Source organism: Dermochelys coriacea, chromosome 26 (genome assembly GCF_009764565.3).
Source record: "Dermochelys coriacea isolate rDerCor1 chromosome 26, rDerCor1.pri.v4, whole genome shotgun sequence".
In the NCBI taxonomy this organism is placed as follows: domain Eukaryota; kingdom Metazoa; phylum Chordata; order Testudines; family Dermochelyidae; genus Dermochelys; species Dermochelys coriacea.
In genome coordinates, this window is record NC_050093.1 from 6,334,948 (window position 1) to 6,356,826 (window position 21,879).

The 21,879-nt window shown below is 45.8% G+C and overlaps 1 protein-coding gene across 5 annotated transcripts in view; it reads right to left on the reverse strand.

The window, feature by feature from the left end:
• PEBP4 (phosphatidylethanolamine binding protein 4) overlaps positions 1–21,879 on the reverse strand; it is a 221,469-nt gene that overhangs the window by 16,200 nt on the left and 183,390 nt on the right. For all 5 annotated transcript variants that reach the window (XM_038384592.2, XM_043502982.1, XM_038384591.2 and 2 more), the window contains exons 5-6: positions 19,494–19,539; positions 11,383–11,499 (exon numbers count right to left, since the gene is read on the reverse strand). In XM_038384592.2, coding sequence (XP_038240520.1) covers positions 11,383–11,499; positions 19,494–19,539 — 163 coding nt within the window. The remainder of the gene's footprint in view (positions 1–11,382; positions 11,500–19,493; positions 19,540–21,879) is intronic.

Genomic DNA, 21,879 nt, shown 5'->3' on the forward strand with positions numbered 1-21,879 from the left:
TCTTTATGCCTAAAATCAATGTTTTCTTGTATCATCTCAGTGTTGGCTGCAACCTGAGAGATTTTTCTTCTCCTGACTGTACAGTTCAAGTATTTCCCTTTGTCGGACCTATAAAATAGGATCTAAATGAATGATCTCTGGGATTATTAGTAACAAGGATAAGGAATTTAAAATATGTATTCTAATGGATTGTGCTGCATAGAGTCTATAATCTACATCCGATGAAGTGAGCTGTAGCTCACGAAAGCTTATGCTCTAATAAATTTGTTAGTCTCTAAGGTGCCACAAGTACTCCTTTTCTTTTTAATCTACATCAGTGGCTCTCAACCTTTCCAGGCTACTGTACCCCTTTCAGGAGTCTGATTTGTCTTGCCTACCCATAAGTTTCACCTCACTTCAAAACTACTTGCTTACAAAGTCAGACATAAAACTACAAAAGTGTTCCAGCACACTATAACTGAAAAAATGTTGACGTTCTCATTTTTACCATATAATTATAAAATAAATCAATTGGAATATAAATACTATACTTAAATTTCAGTGTCTATTATATAGAGCCAATATAAACAACTCAGTGTCTGTATGAAATTTTAGTTTGTACTGATTGTGCTAGTGCTTTTTCTGTAGCCTGTTGTAAAACTAGGCAAAAATCTAGATGAGTTGATGTATCCTCAAGAGGACCTCTGGGTATAGCTCCAGGAGTACCCCTGATTGAGAACCACTGGTCTAAGCAGATTATCTATCTAGCTATCCAATGCTTATCACTTTGCTATTTGAGTGCATGGTAGGTGCCTTGGAAATATCTTTGATAATTAGATAAATGTACCATTGCCATCTACTGGATGCAGCAAGAACTGCTTCCCTGTGTTTCATAGATCCTATATTGCTAACAACTAACGGAGATTCTTATTTCGCTAACGTGGCAGGAGATGTACGCTTTTGGTGCAAGAGGCTCTGACTTCTATCCCCCTTGTTGTCCTGAACTTGTGAGTGGCTAAGCCCATGGCAGGAGTGACAGTATTGAATTCCTAGATGGCCTTGGGTTTTCTACAGTATGTTTGTCAGTTTCCCTTGAATACTGATATCATGGAAACTATTTGCACATCGTTTCTTCCATAACTGGATGAAAGAAAGTGTGAATACCAATCTGCTTCATCTTACTGTTGAGTCTTACAAGCAATTCTCTGCATGTAGCTTTCTACCCGATCATGAACAGTCTGCAAGTAGAAGGCACTTTGATTAGGTATCCTATCCTTCTACTAATTCTGACAGCAATGAACAGATGGACTATATTGGCAATTCATGTTTATTCAATAGATACATGGGGCTCTATTAAGTCAACAAAAATACTATATTAAAATGACAAGAAGGATCTGGTTTAAAGCAAGACTAGATGGAAAACTGAGAACTAAGGCTGATCTTAACAACTCCTGGTGGGCTTCAGTATTAGAGCAATGGGTGATCTGGTGTGGCTCTTACCTGGCAATTCTTAGGAAGAGTGGGGTGGTCTGAACTCTGGAGAATAGCTTTCCATTTCCATTTCCTGGCTTCTGTTAACTGACGTCAGAGCTTTAATGTAAGTTTAATGTGCTGTAGAACACATATTTGCAATTTTCTGCTTATTGCCTTTGAGTTTCAGTGTAAGAGATGGAAAAGATTTGCAAAAAGTATTAAACCACGGAGGGTTTGATGCTGTGCTGTAAATCAGCATTAATGTCATTGAAGTCAATGGGGCTACACTGGTATAAAACCCTTGTGATGACAGAATCTGGCCCTTTGTTTGGATGCATTTAGGACTTCTGCCCCACTAACAATTGTCCATGGGGGTTCAAATGGACAGGCCCCTGAGGGGTGCTTGTTAGATCCAGCAGCAACTGTTGGGCACACCAGGTATGTGAGTCAGTAGGAAAGAGGTTAAAAATAACCTTCCACCAACTATTTAAGTAACGGACCCTCTACTGTGACAGTTGCAATACAGAGCCCACCACAGCTGTTGGACAAATTGTGAAGGTAATGTATCAGAGAGTCCAGTGACAAGATATACTAATATATTACAGGTCTTCTGGACACAGCCCAAGCAGTTCTAACAGCCAGCAGACGACAGGCCATGCAACAGTAGGATGAAAGGTAGCTTAAGTGAAAAATCTTGCACCTGGGAGTGACACATTTTGCATCGAGTTCCAGTGGAGTGTAATCTGAAACATGTGAGTTACAGAGCCTCGGAATTAGCCACTGATCTTTTGGTACATTGTGGTGTTCTAACTATTGCATACATGGTGAGCGCCTCAGGGGGTAGAGCGCTTTCTGTGTTCCAGGGGACATCTGCTATAGAGCGGATGCCTTGTCTAGTAGATAGAACACAGGACTGGGCGTTCTAGGACTCCTGGGTTCTGTTAAGGGGTCACTCCCTCATGTCAAGGTAGGAGGTTGGAATGTTCTGTCCTCCTGGACAAGTCACTAAAGGTACGTCAGCACTGGGGGGGAGGGGGAGCTCAGAGAATGGGTCGACTGACTCAGGCTCATGGGGCTTGTGCTACAGGGCTAAAAATAGCAGTGTAGCTGTTTGGCATGAACTGGAGCTCAGGCTCTGAGACTCACCCATCTTGCTGGGTTTTCACGTACGCTGCTATTTAGCCCCGCAGCACAAGCCTGAGTCAATTGACCCAGGCTCTGAGACTCACTGCTGTGGGTTTTTTGTGTTTTTTTTTTGGGGGAGTGCAGACATGCCCTTAGGCCAAAATTTTCAAACTTGGCTGCCTAAAATTAGGCACCGAAATCCACAGTTAAGTCATCTACTTAAGCAGCCTGATTTTCAGAGGTGCGGAACTCCTACAACTCCCAGTGAAGTCATGCAGCCTTTTATCTGATCAGCAGATGTTTGTGGCAGAAAGCTCTTTGATTAGGTATCCCAACCTACCTTTCCCATCACCAGGGCGAAGTCATTGCTGTTGCTTAGCTCCTCCAGCCCCCAGATGATATTACACGATCCACCCTGCTGTAGTGCATCCACACCACCGTGTAATTGAATGGTAGAACCCAGCATGTGTTACAAAGTGGAGCATGTTCCACAAAATACTTGTTGAAATGAAGTGTCTTTACAGCGTAAGTGGCCAATTATCTTCAAGATGAATGAGTCAGATAAAGTTCCCTGATCCATCTAGGGGGAAATTAGTGAATGTTGCTAATAGCTGGATCTAGTGTGTGAGGAATTAGGAAGAGACAGGATTAAGGAGAGAAATCATCTGCATATGGAATAATTAGAAATCAATTGTCACATAATCACGGAACAACATTCTGGGGCTGTGCAGGTCCCAAGCTTTCCTCTTTGTTAATTAGTGAGGATCCAGGATTACTATGCTTAATTACTTGCAAAGATTCTCTGCATCTTCTGCTATCATCATCATGAATAGGTCGGAATATGAACAAGAGGCTGCTAGGCAGCTCTCCAACACCACTTTCTACAAGCCATTACCCTCTGATCCCACTGAGGGTTACCAAAAGAAACTATACCATCTGCTCAAGAAACTCCCTGAAAAAGCACAAGAACAAATCCACACAGACACACCCCTAGAACCCCGATCAGGGGTATTCTATCTGCTATCCAAGATCCATAAACCTGGAAATCCTTGACGCCCCATCATCTCAGGCATTGGCACCCTGACAGCAGGATTGTCTGGCTATATAGCCTCCCTCCTCAGGCCCTACACTACTACCAGCACTCCCAGCTATCTTCGAGACACCACTGACTTCCTGAGGAAACTACAGTCCATTGGTGATCTTCCTAAAAACACCATCCTAGTCACTATGGATGTAGAAGCCTCTACACCAACATTCCACACAAAGATGGACTACAAGCCGTCAAGAACAGTATCCCCGATACTGTCACGGGTAACCTGGTGGCTGAACTTTGTGACTTTGTCCTCACCCATAACTATTTCACATTTGGGGACAATGTATACCTTCAAGTCAGCGGCACTGCGATGGGTACCCGCATGGCCCCACAGTATGCCAACATTTTTATGGCTGACTTAGAACAACGCTTCCTCGGCTCTCGTCTCCTAATGCCCCTACTCTACTTGTGCTACATTGATGACATCTTCATCATCTGGACCCATGGAAAAGAAGCCCTTGAGGAATTCCACCAGGATTTCAACAATTTACATCCCACCTTCAACCTCAGCCTGGACCAGTCCACACAAGAGATCCGCTTCCTGGACACTACGGTGCTAATACGCGATGGTTACATAAACACCACCCTATATCGGAAACCTACTGACCACTATTCCTACCTACATGCCTCTAGCTTTCATCCAGATCATACCACACGATCCATTGTCTACAGCCAAGCTCTACGATATAACCGCATTTGCTCCAACCCCTCAGACAGAGACAAACACCTACAAGATCTCTATCATGCATTCCTACAACTACAATATCCACCTGCTGAAGTGAAGAAACAGATTGACAGAGCCAGAAGAGTACCCAGAAGTCACCTACTACAGGACAGGCCCAACAAAGAAAATAACAGAACGCCACTAGCCATCACTTTCAGCCCCCAACTTAAACCTCTCCAACGCATCATCAAGGATCTACAACCTATCCTGAAGGACGACCCATCATTCTCACAGATCTTGGGAGACAGGCCAGTCCTTGCTTACAGACAGTCCCCCAATCTGAAGCAAATACTCACCAGCAACCACACACCACACAACAGAACCACCAACCCAGGAACCTATCCTTGCAACAAAGCCCGTTGCCAACTCTGTCCACATATCTATTCAGGGCACACCATCATAGGGCCTAATCACATCAGCCACACTATCAGAGGCTCGTTCACCTGCGCATCTACCAATATGATATACGCCATCATGTGCCAGCAATGCCCCTCTGCCATGTACATTGGCCAAACTGGACAGTCTCTACGTAAAAGAATAAATGGACACAAATCAGACGTCAAGAATTATAATATTCAAAAACCAGTCGGAGAACACTTCAATCTCTTTGGTCACTAGATTACAGACCTAAAAGTTGCAATTCTTCAACAAAAAACTTCAAAAACAGACTCCAATGAGATACTGCTGAATTGGAATTAATTTGCAGACTGGATACAATTAACTTAGGCTTGAATAAAGACTGGGAGTGGATGTGTCATTACACAAAGTAAATCTATTTCCCCTTGTTTATTTCCCCTCCTACCATCCTTGTAAACTGCTGGAAATGGCCCACCTTGATTATCACTACAAAAGGTTCCCCCCTCCCACCCCCGCTCTCCTGATGGTAAAGCTCACCTTTCCTGATCACTCTTCTTACAGTCTGTATGGTAACACCCATTGTTTCATGTTCTCAGTGTATATAAAATCTTCCCAACTATATTTCCACTGTATGCATCCGATGAAGTGAGCTGTAGCTCACGAAAGCTTATGCTCTAATAAATTTGTTAGTCTCTAAGGTGCCACAAGTACTCCTTTTCTTTTTACGGATACAGACTAACACGGCTGCTACTCTGAAATCTGCATCTTCTGTCTCCTCAAGATAATGCTGGCTGGGGTATGCAAAATAACTCCCACTCCTACTGTGCCGGGCCTTTAGAAGAGGTTTGGTGCATGGAGTGACTAGCATGATCCTGAACCAAAACCCTGCATCCAGACTTGCCCTGGTCCAAATCCAGATTTCATAGCTGATCATTCTTTCTACAGTGGGCGAAGCCCTTAACTCAACACATGAACCTTCCCAACCCACCAAAACTTTGAAGTGGGCTGAAAACCCTAGATCTGGTTCTCAATTTTGTGACCTAAGCCCATCTCTATTAGTGACAGAAATGTCTACGTGTTTGCCAGTATGGTTTAAGCCAAAATACTTTGGATATATTAATATATCAGAACAACGTCTCAGAGTAATCTTCATTCAGATGGATTGGGGTGTTCAATGGATTTATATACTAAAGTGAATGGGCCATTTAAGATATGATATAAGACAGATAAATAGATGGATATGTATGGTGATAGATAGAGAAGCATATCAGAGCCATCCATTGCAAATATACTTACAGAACTGGATTCTTCCTTGCTGATACAACGTGGGAGTTTATAAGCAAAGACTTATATCCAGGTCAACCTGTTGTCCATATGTGTATATATTTGGGATGGATTTAAGAAGCTGGCTAGATATGGGCAAACTCAATTGGGTATTTTTGAATTGTTTGCTTTAATAAATTAGCTTTCTTTTAGACTACTATGCCTGCCTATTGCTTTATAGCTGAATCCAGAATATGAGATATTGGTTAATATAGGCATTTGTTAAATACGTTAGTCAATGATATGCTGTTAATTGATTTTTTTCCATAATGGATTCTACATTTAATATGCTTAGTGTTCTGGCTTTGCAGTAACAGTTTCTATTGAAAACATGATAAAACATTTTTTTATAAGCACCTCTGATGTAATGTCAAAATTAAAGACTTTCATACTATGAGGAACAGCAATAGCATTTACCACTGATAAAGATGGCCCTGAAGCAACCCCACCAGAGTCTAATTATCTCACAAAGGTCAGATCCATGACTGCTGTACATTGGAGTAGCTCTGCTAACTTCATCAGTGCTACCTTGATTTACACCATTTGCAGATCTGGCCCTCAGATTTGGGAAAATTCAGAACCGGGTCAAGGTTTGAACTTTGCAGCTGGCCACATGGTCTTTAAGGACCGATCCAAAATAATGGATTCAGTCACCCCTGAACCATGGGAGACCACTGGATGGGAATGTTGCAATTACGTGTAGCTACAGACTGTATGCTGAATGCTAGGTGCATTCATGCACTCCTTCATGTTAACAAGAACTTCTGTGCGCTCATAGGCCATGTTGAAACTAGAGAGTTACAGCATTACAAGGGTTGAGAATTTCTGATCTGATCAATCTAGGTGCTTTTATGCCCCTCCCTGCATCATTTGGTATGGAGGGTTTGTAAACTTCCCCCCTGTAGCCAAGGCCCGAGGAGGCTGAAGAGATTCGTGCCATGTAAACTCATTGGGGGCAGCGCCCATCTTTTTGTTCTGTGTTTATACAGTGCCTTGTGCATCCTGGTCCATAGCTGGGACACCTAGGTGCCTAGCACAAAAAATACATAACAACAATACTAATTGCATGGGTAGGGCAAGGAAGCACACCATCATTTGCTAGATGCACCTGACCCCTATTCTCTCATTGCTCGCAAGGCACTTGTTTTGCACAACTTTCTGGGCCAGACATGGCTCTGGATCTGCACGTGGATTTTGTTTGTTGCCAGTGCTTCCCGTATATCACCGTGGATGAGGCCACCTTGCAGGGTGTCCCTATAGCTGTCCCTCTGCCTGTCTCTTAATATCCTGCCTGTGAAAAATTCACCCTGGTCATCCCTCCATGAGGAGGACGTGCTTGGCCTGGTGGGGCAGGGAGTTTATGAACAATATTTCAGGGCTGTTTGTGCAACTCCATTGCCAAATCTCATTATTCCTGATGTTTATCTCACCACCTGATATGCATAATAGCCCGGAGGTGTCGCTGATGAAACTGCTTAAGCTTGGGGACGTGCCAGCAAGGATTTGTCAGCATTTTGCAGCCACTGAGACCTCTCCCCACCTTGGATTCTGCTACCCAAGTGATTTAGAGCTGGCTGGCTGGGTGGTTTTTTACAGCTCTTAACAGTGGCTCCTTGAGCCTCATCCAGAAAGGTACACCAGCCCTGCTCCTTTTAGGGACCCCTTCGAAGGCACCTGCACGACTCTGGGCCTCCCGAGGTAGAACTAGGATCTTTTTGGGATCTGTCTCACTGTAGAAACATCAGGTCAGGCCCCATTGTGTGAGGTGCTGTACAAACATACCATAAACATGAGTCTTTGGGGAAAGCCCTGTTCCAACATTGGCTTTCTCCACTCCACTGCCCTGCTCCAAAGAGCATACAGCCTACAAGAGAAGCCCTAACAGGTGCATGAGACAAACAAGTCTGGCCAGGGTGGGGTGGAGGAAATGGGGGAACATACTGGTATCATAGGATGCACACATTATTAGGGCTGCTCTCTGCCCTACACAGAAAGCCCTCCTTTTACAGAGCATGCTGTATCCTCCCTTTGACTGTTGGTTCAGAGGATTTCTGTCCATCACCCTGCTATCTTTTGTTCCCTCCATAAACATCCACTAATGCACCTCATTAACCTCCTTCAAATCCCTTCTTAAAACTCTCCTCTACAAAACACGTGACAATAGCTAGGCCACTGGATGAGACCTCTGCTCCTCGCGCTGACCAGTATCGTCTCATTGTTTCCTTGTACTCCCTGTCTATCTGTCTGTCTCCATTTATTGTCTCTTGTCTTATACTGAGATTGTAAGCTCTTTGGGGCAGGAACTGGCTTTGTCCTGTGTTTGCACAGTGCCTAGCACAATGTCCAGGGCCGGGGCACTGAGGCAATAGAAATAAATAATAATAATGGTCCTGGCTGTTTTTATAGTTCTCGTGACCTGCTGCCTGGCCCCCTGGCATCTTGGAGGTATGAGGATGAGAGTGCTTTACTAGCCCCTCATCCTGCACGTGCTCCATCCATGGAGGGTTTCTAAGGAAATGCCTGATCCACAGTGCGATTTCTTCACACAAATTGGCCCTGCCTCCACTCTACTCCTTCCCTATGTCAGCTCTGCTTTTCTTCCCTCATTGGCCCTCACATTTCTAACCCTGGCAGCTTCAGTAAGAACCATTCTGAGTCTACAGCCATGCTCTCCTCCTACTCCATTTACACCGATCCTCCTGTTATTTCCACTGACCCTCTCACTCCCTTCACTCCAGGCCCTCCTAACTGCTCTCTTCCACCTTTTTGTGCTCCCATGCGTTTTCCTGCATCTCCCTCTTCTTGTGACCTCCCACTCCCCCTATGAATTCAACCCCAAACCCACAGAGGAGGATGGGAGGGAAGATGATCCTGTGACAAAGGCATGGCATTGGGAGTCAGGAATCCTGAGTTCTCTCAGTGGCTCTCCCACAGACTTGCTCTGACCCTGTGGTCCACCTCTCTGTGCATCCGTTTCCCCATCTGCTTCTGCCTATGGGTTTGAGACTAAAGTGTGACTTTTTGCAAAGTGCTTTGAGATCCTTGGATGCAACCCACCACAGAAGTACCAGGAATGAGGATTATCCCAGCAATGACCTTGGGAAAATTTCTGCACCTCATGTATCATTGCATGGTGTGTTATTTGTGTCTAGAACATCTGTGCCAGAACTAGACCGCAAGCTGCTTGGACAGGGCTGTGTTTGTAGTATGTCGTGGAGGCTAAGTAAATAAAACAGTAATAAAGTATTACATGAAATTTTCTCTCCTGTTCTCTTAAAAAGACGATTCCTGACTCCACAAAATTTGCCAGCCCTTTTCTGTGCACCAGCACAGGTGAATTACCTAACATTGCTGTTCTCTTATTTAACTACACACATTGCAGCAAGCAATAGGATACATGACCAAGCATATTCAGCGGGTCTGTACACACTGAGTCTGTGGGGTTAGTCCAGAACCTGGCAATATTCAAACCGAAAACACCCCCCCCAAATCTCTGCACAGTGATCAGAACCAAAATCATGGTGTTTGGAGAAGCATGTTTCCTGTGAGCATGGGAAATGTGATATGATAGGCCAAATTCTTCCCTGCTGTAACTTGGTTGAAGTTAATGGTGTTACAGCAGGGGAGAAGGTAGCTCAATCAATTCTGTCCCTTACTCTGGGGATCTAATTCAGCTCACTGAAATCACTGGAGTTGCACTCACTTATACCATGACTGAATTTTGCCAGATGGGAGGGTGAGTTAGAGCTGGACAAAATGTTTTGCACACAATTTTTTCAGTGAAAAATGCATATCTGGTGACATAAATATTTCACTGAATTGTTTGTTTAGAAATGAAACCTGAGGGGAAAAATCAGAAAAAAATCTAACCAGTTCATTCTGACATTTTTCTAAATGAAACAGTCACATTTTTTGGGTTCATAATGACTTTTCATTTCAAAATTTTCATAGATTTTAATTAAAAAAATTCGAATATGTTTTAAAATGCTCAAAATCTAAACGAAACATTTTGGGTCAAACAAAATCAAAATGTTGTTTCCCTTGGTTTGACTCAAACCAATTTTTTTTTTTTACTTTTTGATTTCACCAAAAATGTCCATTTTTGGTTTGACCCCAAATTAAATTTTGGGGAGGGGGCTTTTTGAAATTGCCCTCAAACTAAAAGATCTGTTATTTGCCCAGCTTTACAGCATGCAAGCTACCTCATCGCTGTTGTCTAAATTGGATGTTTATAGGGCCAAGACGGGACATGATACACTTCACAGATATAAAAAGGGGTCTCTCATATCTAGGCTTGGAAGGATTAGATTTTCATGGATAAATATTGGTAAACATCTATTTCACTGTGCACAACTAAACTGACAAAAATATTTCCATCGGTGAGAATCAATTTTTACAGATAGGCAAAGAAAGAACAATGCTGCTTAAGAATGTATTATAGGTTGATTTAAGGACATTTACTTTGTATATTTTGACGTGATGGTGACAATTTATATTTTAATGGTGATACTGTGTAATGTTTTTGAAGCTCAGCATCTTCTGTCATTAAATAATTATTGTCTGTCGCCCACCCCCCATAAGTTTGGGCAACTGTGAAAATTTAAATAGATAAAAGTAAAAAAATGCTTAAAAATGAACAGCAATATTAGCCACTGAAATTATTTTAAAAAATCACAGTCTGCTAAGCCTAGTTGTATCCATCCACATTCACCAGGGGAATCATGTTAGAAACCTGGACAGCAAGAAAACATGTGTCCAGTGCCGGTACAAATAGGAATCCAGGCAAGCGTAGAATCTTCTATTTCTCTCCTGCCTCTATGAGCTCTAATGTCTTTTGCTTTACATGGGGGCGGGATTCCCCTCTCACTGGTGTAAATGAGGAGCAACTCCACTGAAGCTGATGGGGTAAGTGCACGTTGGGGTTTTGCCACTTGGAGTGACCCTAATTTTTGCCCTTCCCCCAAACTTGCTCAAGCGCCTTTTGTCTTTCTACGGGGCAACTGCTGCCACCCCCACCCAGCCAGCACTGGTGCTTTGCTGTTGATGGCACCCATATGGATTGGTACCAAGAGTACCTATCTGTTCTGCAGTACCTAGCTAGGCCTCTACTGGCGGGTATTTTCTATTGGGGTCCTCGGATGCCTCCCAGCTTGAAAATTTGACCGCGCTGAGCTGGGAGACGGTGAAGTAACAGACGTGCAGACAGATGATGAAGTGATCATTCCCTTCAGATGTCAGCTGTGCTAACAGAGAGACAGAAAGAGACCGCAAGCTCAGCAGCAGACAGAGAAGGCAGGTTATCTCTTACCCAAAGATGCCTCTTCCTCTGGACTTAGGGATATGGCCTCGTGAGCCGGCTGCTCGTACAGACGGAACTGGTAGCGATGGTACCCGCTCTGGGATGGAGGTGTGGGGCGGCCATAGTCTGGAGACAGAAAACACAGTGGATGAGGCTAGTGCATGACCCAAATTCCATCTCCATAGTCACATACCCCAGGTGCGTATGGCACAATTTATTTGTAGCTGGTGTTTTCAGGGGAAAAAATCTCCCCCCCCCCATTACCCTCTTTGCTCCTCGCTTCCAATAACTTCCCAGCCAGGGATTGTATTCCCCCCCATTCCCGTGCTTTGCATGAGCTGTTGCGCTATTTATCCCAGGTTGCAGCTTCGAACCCTTTCTGCGGTTTCCCCCTGCCTTGTCCAGGAGCTCAGGGAGCTCCTTGGAGGCGAGTGCTTGGCGCCGCTCGACGCGAATGGACTCTGCAGGCCTGTGCAAGGGGATCCAGCGCAGCAGTGCACACATCAAATGGCTCTTACATTGGAGAAGAGGATGGGGCTACTCTATTTCTCCACAGCAATGAGCCAAGCAACGCTTTGAGGCCTGGCCCCAGGGCCCATGGTTAGTACAGAGAGGGGAGAAGGGCAGTTACCATTCTGCTGGGGTTTTCAGGTGAGCATGTTGTTACAAAGAGAGCTGAAGAAATTCAGTGCAATCTCAGGTGTCTCCCTGTCAGGACACATTGTATGTGTCCCCTGCGCCCCATCCTCTCCCCTCCAGCCTTCCTTCTCCCAGCCCCTCCCGTTCCCTTATCTTCCACCCATCTGGCCCCTTGCCACCTGCTTGCAAGCACATTCTTGTTTCCCCTCCACTGAAACAACCTCCCATTCAACCCCACCTGCTTTTCCAGTCCCCGCCCTAGCTCCAAAGCTCCAAAGCACTCTGCCTGCACCTAGTGCCTGGACTGCCTCTGCTCAGACCTCCCTGTATCCCCTCAAACTCCTTCCCCTTCCCCCGAAGGCATCACATTTAAGCTCCTCACCTGCACACAGTCTTGCCCTAACCCCACATTTCGGCTCCCAGCCCCACCTGCTCTCCATCCCCATCCCCATCTCTCAGATGTGCATATTCTTCTTCGCTGCCAACTACTTCCCAGAGCAGCCTCCTTCTGTACCTTGATCCTGCTTTTCACCCCTGCTCTCTTGCCCCGTCCTCTCATAGATTTGCAAGGGTCAGAAGGGACCAGTGTGATCACCTAGTCTGACCTCATCCTGCCTGCGTTTGATTGTAAACTCCCGGGGTCGGGGGCCACATTTGAATCTGTACAGTGTGGAATGCTGGGCATCCCTATGGCCCCCGATAAATACTAATCTCTTACTCTCTGCACAACAAACCTTAACTCTCACTCTTTTCAGCTATTTCTTTGTTGGACCTGAGTATTCTACAGGTTCTCCTGCAGTGAGCAGGGTTTTGGTTCTACAGAGACAGGCAGGATAGTGCAAGGAGCAGGCTGCTTTATATTGTTATCCCGCTAGCCAGGGAGTCCTTTTTTTTAAAGTGTTATTGTTTCTCGGTCTACAAACCAGTTCCTCATTGGTGGTACGCTGCCAATATTTTGAAATCCTCATGCACCAAACCTCAGAGGGAAAGGAAAGTTTTATGGTCAAGTTGGGGACTTCTGTCTGTTTAGACTGTAGGCTTCTTTGGGCAGAGACTGTCGCTTATTATGCCTTTACACAATGCCTAGCACAATGGGGTCCCTGGTTAATACAGTAACACAAAGCATAACTAACAACCACAGGCCAAGTCAGATTAAAGGTATCAGAGAAGGCCAGCCAAGATGGGAGAAACAAGCTGACAAATTAGGGGACTGTACATGCTTTCTTCTCCTGAAATCAAGCTGCAGGAGCTGAGTCATCCGACAGGTCAGTAGCTGATGGCTATGAAAACACCACCATCATTAGGGCTTGGTATTTCCCCACCAGTTTATAAAATCCCCTGTTCCACAAAAAAATTGAGGTTTCCTCCTAACATGATGGTGATTTATGCGCTACCCCAGTGACCCTCCCACATGTTGTTAAATATTAGCTTGTATTTTTAATAAAACATGCTACTCTCCCAATCAGTAGGCCATGCTTAGTACTGCACAGGATTGTTTGCTAAGCAAGGCAGAGCATCTCCTGAAAAAGTAGGGAAATGGCCAGACTGGGTCAGACCAAAGGTCCATCTAGTCCAGTATCCTGTCTTCTGACAGTGGCCAATGCCAGGTGCCGCAGAGGGAATGAACAGAACAGGTCATCATCAAGTGATCCATCCCCTGTAGCCCATTCCCAGCTTCTGGCAAACCGAGGCTAGGGACACCATCCCTGCCCACCCTGGCTAATAGCCATTGATGGACCTATGCTCCATGAACTTATCTAGTTCTTTTTTGAAGGGCTGCATAGACTGAATGGCATGAATTCTAGTTTTCCAGCAAGAGAAGCAGCCTCACACCCTGTTCTCATACGTCAAGGCATTAGCTGATTGCTCAGTTGGGCTCAGGCAGGAACGTTGCCCTGTGTCCATATACACCACTGCACACTTGGCTAGCTTTTTATTGTCATTGCTGATGTTCCCTCCAGTATAGCTGTGTGGGAAATGGTTTTCCCATCCCTCAAATATTTCAGTTTCAATTTTTTTCCCCCATCTCAAACCAGGGCAAAAAGATGAACTCTCAAAAATATTTGTGTGTCAACATTTTTTCCCGGTTTGGGTCAATAGGAACTTTGCTTTGATAATTTTGAAACATTTGGTTTTGATTGGACTTTGATTCCCCCTTTTTAGTTCAATTAGCTTCAATTTGGAACCAAAGTCATTTCAAATCAGAAATTTGAATTTTTTGTTTTGAAAATGTCAGTGTAAGATGTTTTAACAGTTTCAAAAATTCTTTTTTCCAACTTTTTTTTCGAGTTGGGAGATTCATCCAATCGGAACCTGGTTCATGAAGTTTCAATTTTGACGAATTGGCATTTTTGACCAAAAACCAATTCAGGAAAAAATTCCTGACAAGCTTTACCTTCAAGCAACATGTTGTGGTTTTGGTAGGAGGAAGTGTGATATAATTGTAATCTGACCCTGGATGGAAAAATCTCATCTTCCTGCTAAAGAAGAGTCTTAGCTGTAAATTTTGGATCTGAAGCCCTGTCCAAACTTGCCCAGAATTCAGGGAGGTTTGGATCCAATGATCTAGCTCAGGCCTTTGTACTACAGGAAACCTGCAGGTATGGAGCATGCATCACAAAAGGGAGTTTAATGACATGCAAAGTGATTATGTATGCAGATGTTCCATAACTGTTAAACTCTAAAAATGGCTGAAAGGGGCATTTCATATTTGTTTCAAGAAAGGAGGATGTGACGTGAAGGGACAAAAGGTGGAAATTCTTCCAGGACTTGATCAAATTAAGCCATCTGAGCAAGAGAAAGCCACCACTGCCACCTCCTCAGAGCATTAGAAAAAATTAAAAACAAAGGATCTCCTTTACTTCTCGCCACTGTTGATGCTGCTAAGTCGCTTACTGCATTTCGCTCTGCTTGAGAAGTGAGACAAACCCAATCAGTTTAACTTTTGGCCTGACCCTGCAAACTCTGGCTATGGGGCACAGTGGCATTGACTTACTCCTGCTTTGCAAGGCAGCACCCTTCATGGCCAGGGTTTTCAGCGCCCACCGTCAAGGTCAGATTTTCACAAGAGCTCAGGATGTTGGGTACTGAGCACTTTGGACAGTCTGACTGGAAATGTCACAAGGGGAGCAACTGGCTGCTGAAAATCTGACCTTGCCTTTCTAGTTACCTTCACTCTCTGGTCCTTGCTGCACTAGCCAGCAGCTGCCAGGTTGGGGTTCCCAATACCTCAGTGGAAGGTTGAAATAAGAAAAGCCGGTAATGGTATTTTCAAAAGAAATAATAAAACACACTGCTATCCACAGCATCTTTTGGAAAATCTCTTTTTAAAACTACCTCTAAGCTACTAGACAATATCCCTTTAACCAGAGACTTACTGGGCCAAATCCCTGCCTGTTGTAACATCATTTGAATTAATCAAGCTACCCCAGGGTTGAATGTGGCCCATTTTGCATTGCAAGTCCTTGTTCCCATATACCATCTGCCTATAAAGAAACCACTGGGGCCCATCTTCTTCCAAACAGCTCCTGGATTTGCTTTAAGTGGGCTGGGATTTCTTCCACTGACTGGGTTTTTTAACACCATTTGCTCCATTGGATGAGTTCTATTTCAGCCAGTTTACTGTTAAAAATTTCTCTGCTGCTGTCCAGGTGTATAATAAAGTGTCTTTGCATCTCCCAGCCTGTGTGTAGCGGACTGTCATTTCCTTATGATCTTAACTCCCAAAAGAGCAAGGCAAGGTATGGAATTGGTTGTAGGGATGGGAAATACTGGGACTTTAAAATAATCTATTAAGGATAATTGATTTTAATTGATAATATTGAAAATAAACTATTGAGGATAATTGATTCCTTGTTCAGACAGCACCCAGAGAGAAATCTCACTCATGGAAAGGCCATGGCTTGTCTTCTTTGCTGTCCTGTCCCTTAGGCAGTTGTTGGTGTAGTGTTACTAAATCAGATTGGTGGTGACTTACACCCATGCTGTATTCTACGCTGGTGTAAATGGCTACACAAGGTACAAAGAAAAGCAGGCCCCAGGTGTTCTACTCTCAGCACCCTTGTAGAATCCAACCTGCTCCTTAGATACAACTGTGCTCCTCTACATTTATATTAAGGGCATGCTGTGACTTGCCAGGTGGAAGAGATGTCTGCTACTTAGAATTATAGAGTAATGGTCTCAAGTTGCAGTGTGGGAGGTTTAGGTTGGATATTAGGAAAAACTTTTTCACTAGGAGGGTGGTGAAGCACTGGAATGCGTTACCTAGGGAGGTGGTGGAATCTCCTTCCTTAGAAGTTTTTAAGGTCAGTCTTGACAAAGCCCTGGCTGGGATGATTTAGTTGGGGATTGGTCCTGCTTTGAGCAGGGGGTTGGACTAGATGACCTCCTGAGGTCCCTTCCAACCCTGATATTCTATGATTCTATGATAGAAATGTTGGGCTGGAAGGGACCTCAAGAAGCCATCAAATCCAGCCCCCTGCACTGAGCCAGGACCAAGTAAACCTAAACCATCCCTGACAGGGGTTTGTCCAACCTGTTCTTAAAACCTCCAATGATGGGGATTCCACAACCTCTCTTGGAAGCCTATTCCAGAGTTTTACTAACCCTACTATCTGAAGTAACTCTCTCTTGGTGCAGATTAAGCCCATTACTTCTTGTCCTACCTTCAGCAGACATGGAGCACAATTAATCACCACCCTCCTTATAGCAGTCCTTAACATATTGGAAGATTGTTATCAGGTCCCTCCTCAGCCTTCTTTTCTCAAGACTAAACATGCCCAGGTTTTTTAACTTTCCCTCATTGGTCACGTTTTCTAGCCCTTTGATCATTTTTGTTGCTCGCCTCTGGACTCTCTCCAATTTGTCCACATTGTTCCTAAATGCACTCAAGGGCCTTTCTCACGAATTCACAGTGAGCAGCCAGCCACGTTACCGGGGCTGGGACTCCACGTCGTGGCTTGTCCTTTTGTCTTGAAGTGGGAGGGAGCTTCCCAGCCATGCTTTTCAGATGCAGCTTCCTCTCCCCAACAGCTGGTAGGCAGTCGGAGGGGCGCACTCCAGCTTCTGGCAAAGGGGCAGGGATTCCCTCCTGGTTCAGCAGGCTGCACTGCTTTGTGTTTGGAAATGGAGGTACCAGTTTCTGGGCTGTGATCAGTTCCTGCAGAGGCGTGGAAGGAGCTTCCCCAGTTTGTGCCACTACCCAGGGGCTGAGCACAATGGAAGGCTTGATTAGTATTATGCCCCACAATCAGGGTGGTGAGGATGTGTTCACGGCCCTGTTTCTCCCTCCACGTGGGTTGGAAGAGCTTTGCCTCCTCTCTAACACTGTGCAGGGTCCATGCCCCCAGGAGCTCCATCTGGGGCATGACGCCTCCATTCCCCCCCAGCCTGGTGTGGCTGTGCACCACAATCAAATCCTACGTGCATCAAAATAACAACACAGGGCCAAGCCCCAAGGCCTTGACTCAATCTTCCTCAGGTTGAAGGTATTATTGAGGTCATCACCCTGGGGATTTGGGCCGCAGCCTTTTACATTTCTCTAGCAGTCTCATCCCAAAGGAGCCTACAGCACTTTATGCGCCAGGGGCATGATCCAAAGGGCTTTGGGTAATAGACCCCAGTATTATTATGATGTAGTGGTATTGTGGTAGCCCCTGTGAACCCCAATCATGAATCAGGGCCCCGTTGTACTGGGCTGACCCAGAGAGCACACATTGAGGGTATGTCTCCACTGCAATTAGACACTTGTGGCTGGCCTGTGCCGGCTGACTCGGGCGTGAGGGCTCAAGCTGCGGGGCTGTTTAGCTGCCATAATGTATAGTCAGGCTGGGCCTGCAGCCTGAGCTCTGGGATCCTCCCACCTCACAAGGTCTTAGAGCCTGGGCTGCAGCCCGAGGCCAAACATCTACACTGCAATGAAACAGCTCCTGAATCCGAGCCTGAGTCAGCTGGCCCGGGCCAGCCACAGATGTCTAATTGCAGCGTCAACACACCCAGATACAGGGAAACGTATCCCGGAATTCACTGTACAGCTGCCGGGGGGGGGTGGGGGGGTGGGGACAACTAGCCAGCTGAGACAACAGCTGGTATAACAATGCAGGGAGCTCAAAAAGGAGAATGAGGGCCTGGCTTTCCAGATGGGCTGAGCATCGAGAAGCTCCCATGGATTCCAGCAGGAGCTGGGCATGTACAAGGCCTCCGAAAAGCAAGCCATTATTTGTCCCTGTCGTGCAAGCAAGAGGCTGGCAGTGAAGGTCTCATTGGAGAGACAAATCAGGGGGCTAGTTATAGCTGCTTGTTAGTTTGCACCATTTGTAGCTCAGGCACAAATGAAGAGAGAGAGAGATTTGGGGACATTCCACCTACAGTGAATAATTTAAGAAGCCAGGCGGGGGAGGAGGTGGAGGATGGTGGGGGATGCTTCAGCTGGCTTGCTCTGGGGTTGAAAAAGTTTGCAATGCTTTAAACACCTCCTCATTTTCCTGTATCAGCTAAACAAGAGATCGATATCAAAGAGAAACCTGTTGTCTGGTTAGAATGTGAAACAGTTCCTCCTCGCTGCATTTCCGGTGTGAAGCCAAGGCTGTTGGTGCTCTGAAAGCCTGCAGCTGGGGGAATCCCTTGCTATTTACATCTTTCCATGTGTTTACTGAATGCAAATCAAAATGTGCATGCAGGGAGGTTATTTTAAATGTTCTTTGCAAACTTCTTTTCACCTTGAAATGGAATGTGATTCCGAAATTCTGAAGCGGGGGATCTGCAAAGGCCACGGCTACCCGCTGTTCTGATCTGACACCATCCGTGTTGATAGACTAATGATTGGAGCCCAGATCCTGATGCTCTTACTCCAGTTGGTGAGTGCCTTAGTGTGGCACCCAGGTACTGCGGTGATAGGCGGCAGTATCAACCCCTAACATGAGTAATCGACTGCAGTCAAAGGGACTATGTGTGGAATGAGTGGATGTGTTTGGACGGTGGGCAAGCACATCAGAGCCTGCCCTGAGAATGGAGAGATTTTGTTTGAACGTCTGGTGGGGGAGAGAGGGCGGGGGGCAGTCCCTGCTTCTACCAGTTTGGGGTTTCTACATCCCTGCAAAGCTCTGAGGACCCCTGCATTTCCGACATGTGCACATCCTGGCTTTCATCCTCCCAGCCTCCAGGCAGCTGCCTCCCTCACAGCCAGGGTTGGTCGCACAGAATTCTCTTTGGACCCATCAAGATTGCTCCTTAATGGACCAGAAGCTTCCCTGGTTAAGCAAAACCAAGCATGTGCCCCAGGCGCTGAGCTGTCTGCCCTCTCCATCTCCTTAGACCCAGGAAGAGAGAGGTCACAAATGAACTGGTGCCCAGCTCTCCCAATGGCAGTGGAAGACAGTGACCCTAAGCCATCCCTTTGCACACTGTGCCGATAGAAGTTCAGTAACATGCGCCAGAGGTCTTGGGACAGTCAGACTGGTTGGGTAGGTGCAGCCCCAGCTCACCTGTTAGCACGTGGCCTTTCAGTTTTCCAGCCCTCAGGTCTGTGCCCTGCAATGACAGAAAGGATTTGGTTAACGCACAGGACACCAGAATATGCAGTTGCTCACTGGACCTAATTATTTGCATTGTAGAGGGGCCTAGGATCAGGACCCCACTACGCTAGGTGCTGTACAGACAGGCAGTAAAAAGACAGTCCCTGCCCCACAGAGCTCACAGTCTAGGTTCTGACGAGAGACAGCAGGTAGATGAGCCAGAAGATGGGGGTGGGGGGTGACAATAAAGGAAGCAAGTTTTGAGACAGGAAGTGGGGCCCCAGCTCACTATGTGCATAGCCACTGTCAGACTTACCCATGCAGGGGGAGGGCCTCAAAGGCACAAGGGGCAGTTAGGTGCCCAGCTCCCACTGAAAGTCAGTAAGTGCCATTGGTACCTTGGGAAACCTGCCCCCAGGTGTTTAATGTTAGCACAATACAGCCTGCTGCAGCCTCCTTCGCGGTGCTGCTTCTCAGCACAGAGCACCCCACGGACATTGCCTCACTTGAGTTTAGCTGGAAAGTTCCCTGAACTGAGTTTGAACATAAGCTTTCGTGAGCTACAGCTCACTTCATCGGATGCATTCATCGGATGAAGTGAGCTGTAGCTCACGAAAGCTTATGCTCAAATAAATTTGTTAGTCTCTAAGGTGCCACAAGTCCTCCTTTTCTTTTTTGCGAATACAGACTAACACGGCTGCTACTCTGAAACCTGAACTGAGTTTGTTTCCTTCATCTTCACCTTCTCCAAACCTCTCCTGACAGATGTCATTCCTTTCCTTGGGTAAGCAGGGGAAGGGTGGGGAGAGAATGCGCCAGGGCCTATATTTTGCTTGTTAATTTATATTTTAAAAGTGTCAGTGACTTTGTGCACCGCAGCCAATGCATTGTAGAGTTCCCCTGAATCACAGGCTGTGCTGTCACTGTGCTCTTGAAGCCAGCACAGAGGGACTGTCAGACAGATCACATTGGACCTGTTATCTGGGCCACAGGATGCAGGGAAGGCTACAAAAGCTCTCTCTAAAAGCCCTGACGCCATCCTGTGCACAGGTATTCAGGCAGGAGATAATTAATATACCTGTGATGGCAGGAAGGTCACAGTGTTTTTGGAAAGCACATAGGCTGGAGTGTAGGGAACGAAGGTGAGGAATCAGAGATGCCTACAAAACCTGACAGGTGCAATTTACAGCTGCTGAGACAGATCCTCAGCTGGTGTAAACTGTCATGCTTCCATTTAAGTCAATGAAGCCCTGCCAATTTACACGATCTGAGATTCTGGACTATTGAAGACAATGAGGCCATGCTGATTTACACCATCTGAGAATCTGGCCTGCTGTATTCTAATTAGCCCACTATGAGTGAATTATGAATAGATGCAGATTCATCAAAAGCTTCGGAGCTTCCCAAAGCAATTCTCAGCCCAAGATTCTTTGATTTTCTTCCCCTGATGGATCCAGAGAATTTCTCCCTGTCGCTTACTCACTCTTTGATTCCTTAAGGCAATATGTGCATTACACTCCCCACCAGGAATGTCAGGGAACCAGCCTATACTGTGCTGTTCTCATTTGTAGACTAGAATGTATCTATACCATGTTTGTGGCCTTTGCAAATGCCTTGTCCAAAGCTTTAGCATGGTTAGGGGATGCAGGCAAGTTCCGGGTACCTGAAATGGAAATCTGTGATGCAAGCCTTTGTGCACCCCGTGCAATGCCTGCGGTTATATCCGGGGACAGTCAAGAATGAGCATTTCTCAAACCTTGTGAGAGAGCCTAGGACAATTTAGTTATGGCGCAATTCAATGCCCTAGCTTGCCTGGACTTTACCACCCCATCACAGTCTCTCTCTCACCTCCTCCTGCTGCAGCACTTATGGAGAATTCTAATAAGGTTTTGTTGAGACCAAAATACAGTCAGGCAGAACTCACATGCTGCAAATCAGCAAACAGCACTAGCAGATGGGGAGAGCCAAGCATAGCACAAGCCAATGCTGTGCAAACATCCCTCGACAGGTCTGCCAATGCACCTCACTGCTGACTTGCAGCACCCCCGACTAGTCCCCCACTCAACTCTATCAGTGCACCCCAGTCTGGAACCGTAACACCCACTGCTATTCTAGTCCTATCCCTCCTACCCAGCTCTGCCAATGTGTATGAATGCTCATCTGGAACAGCCCCCGTTATTTCAGTCCTGCCTGCCCACAGACACCCAGCTCTGCCCATGCACCTTAGTCTTGACCTGCCTGAGCAGTAATTAATTAGCAATTAAAGGAGCATCAGATAGAATGCATCTGACTCCCAGAATTGCTGGATCAAGTGTCACCCTTTCCAAGAATAACAGAAGCCATATCTTCATTGAGT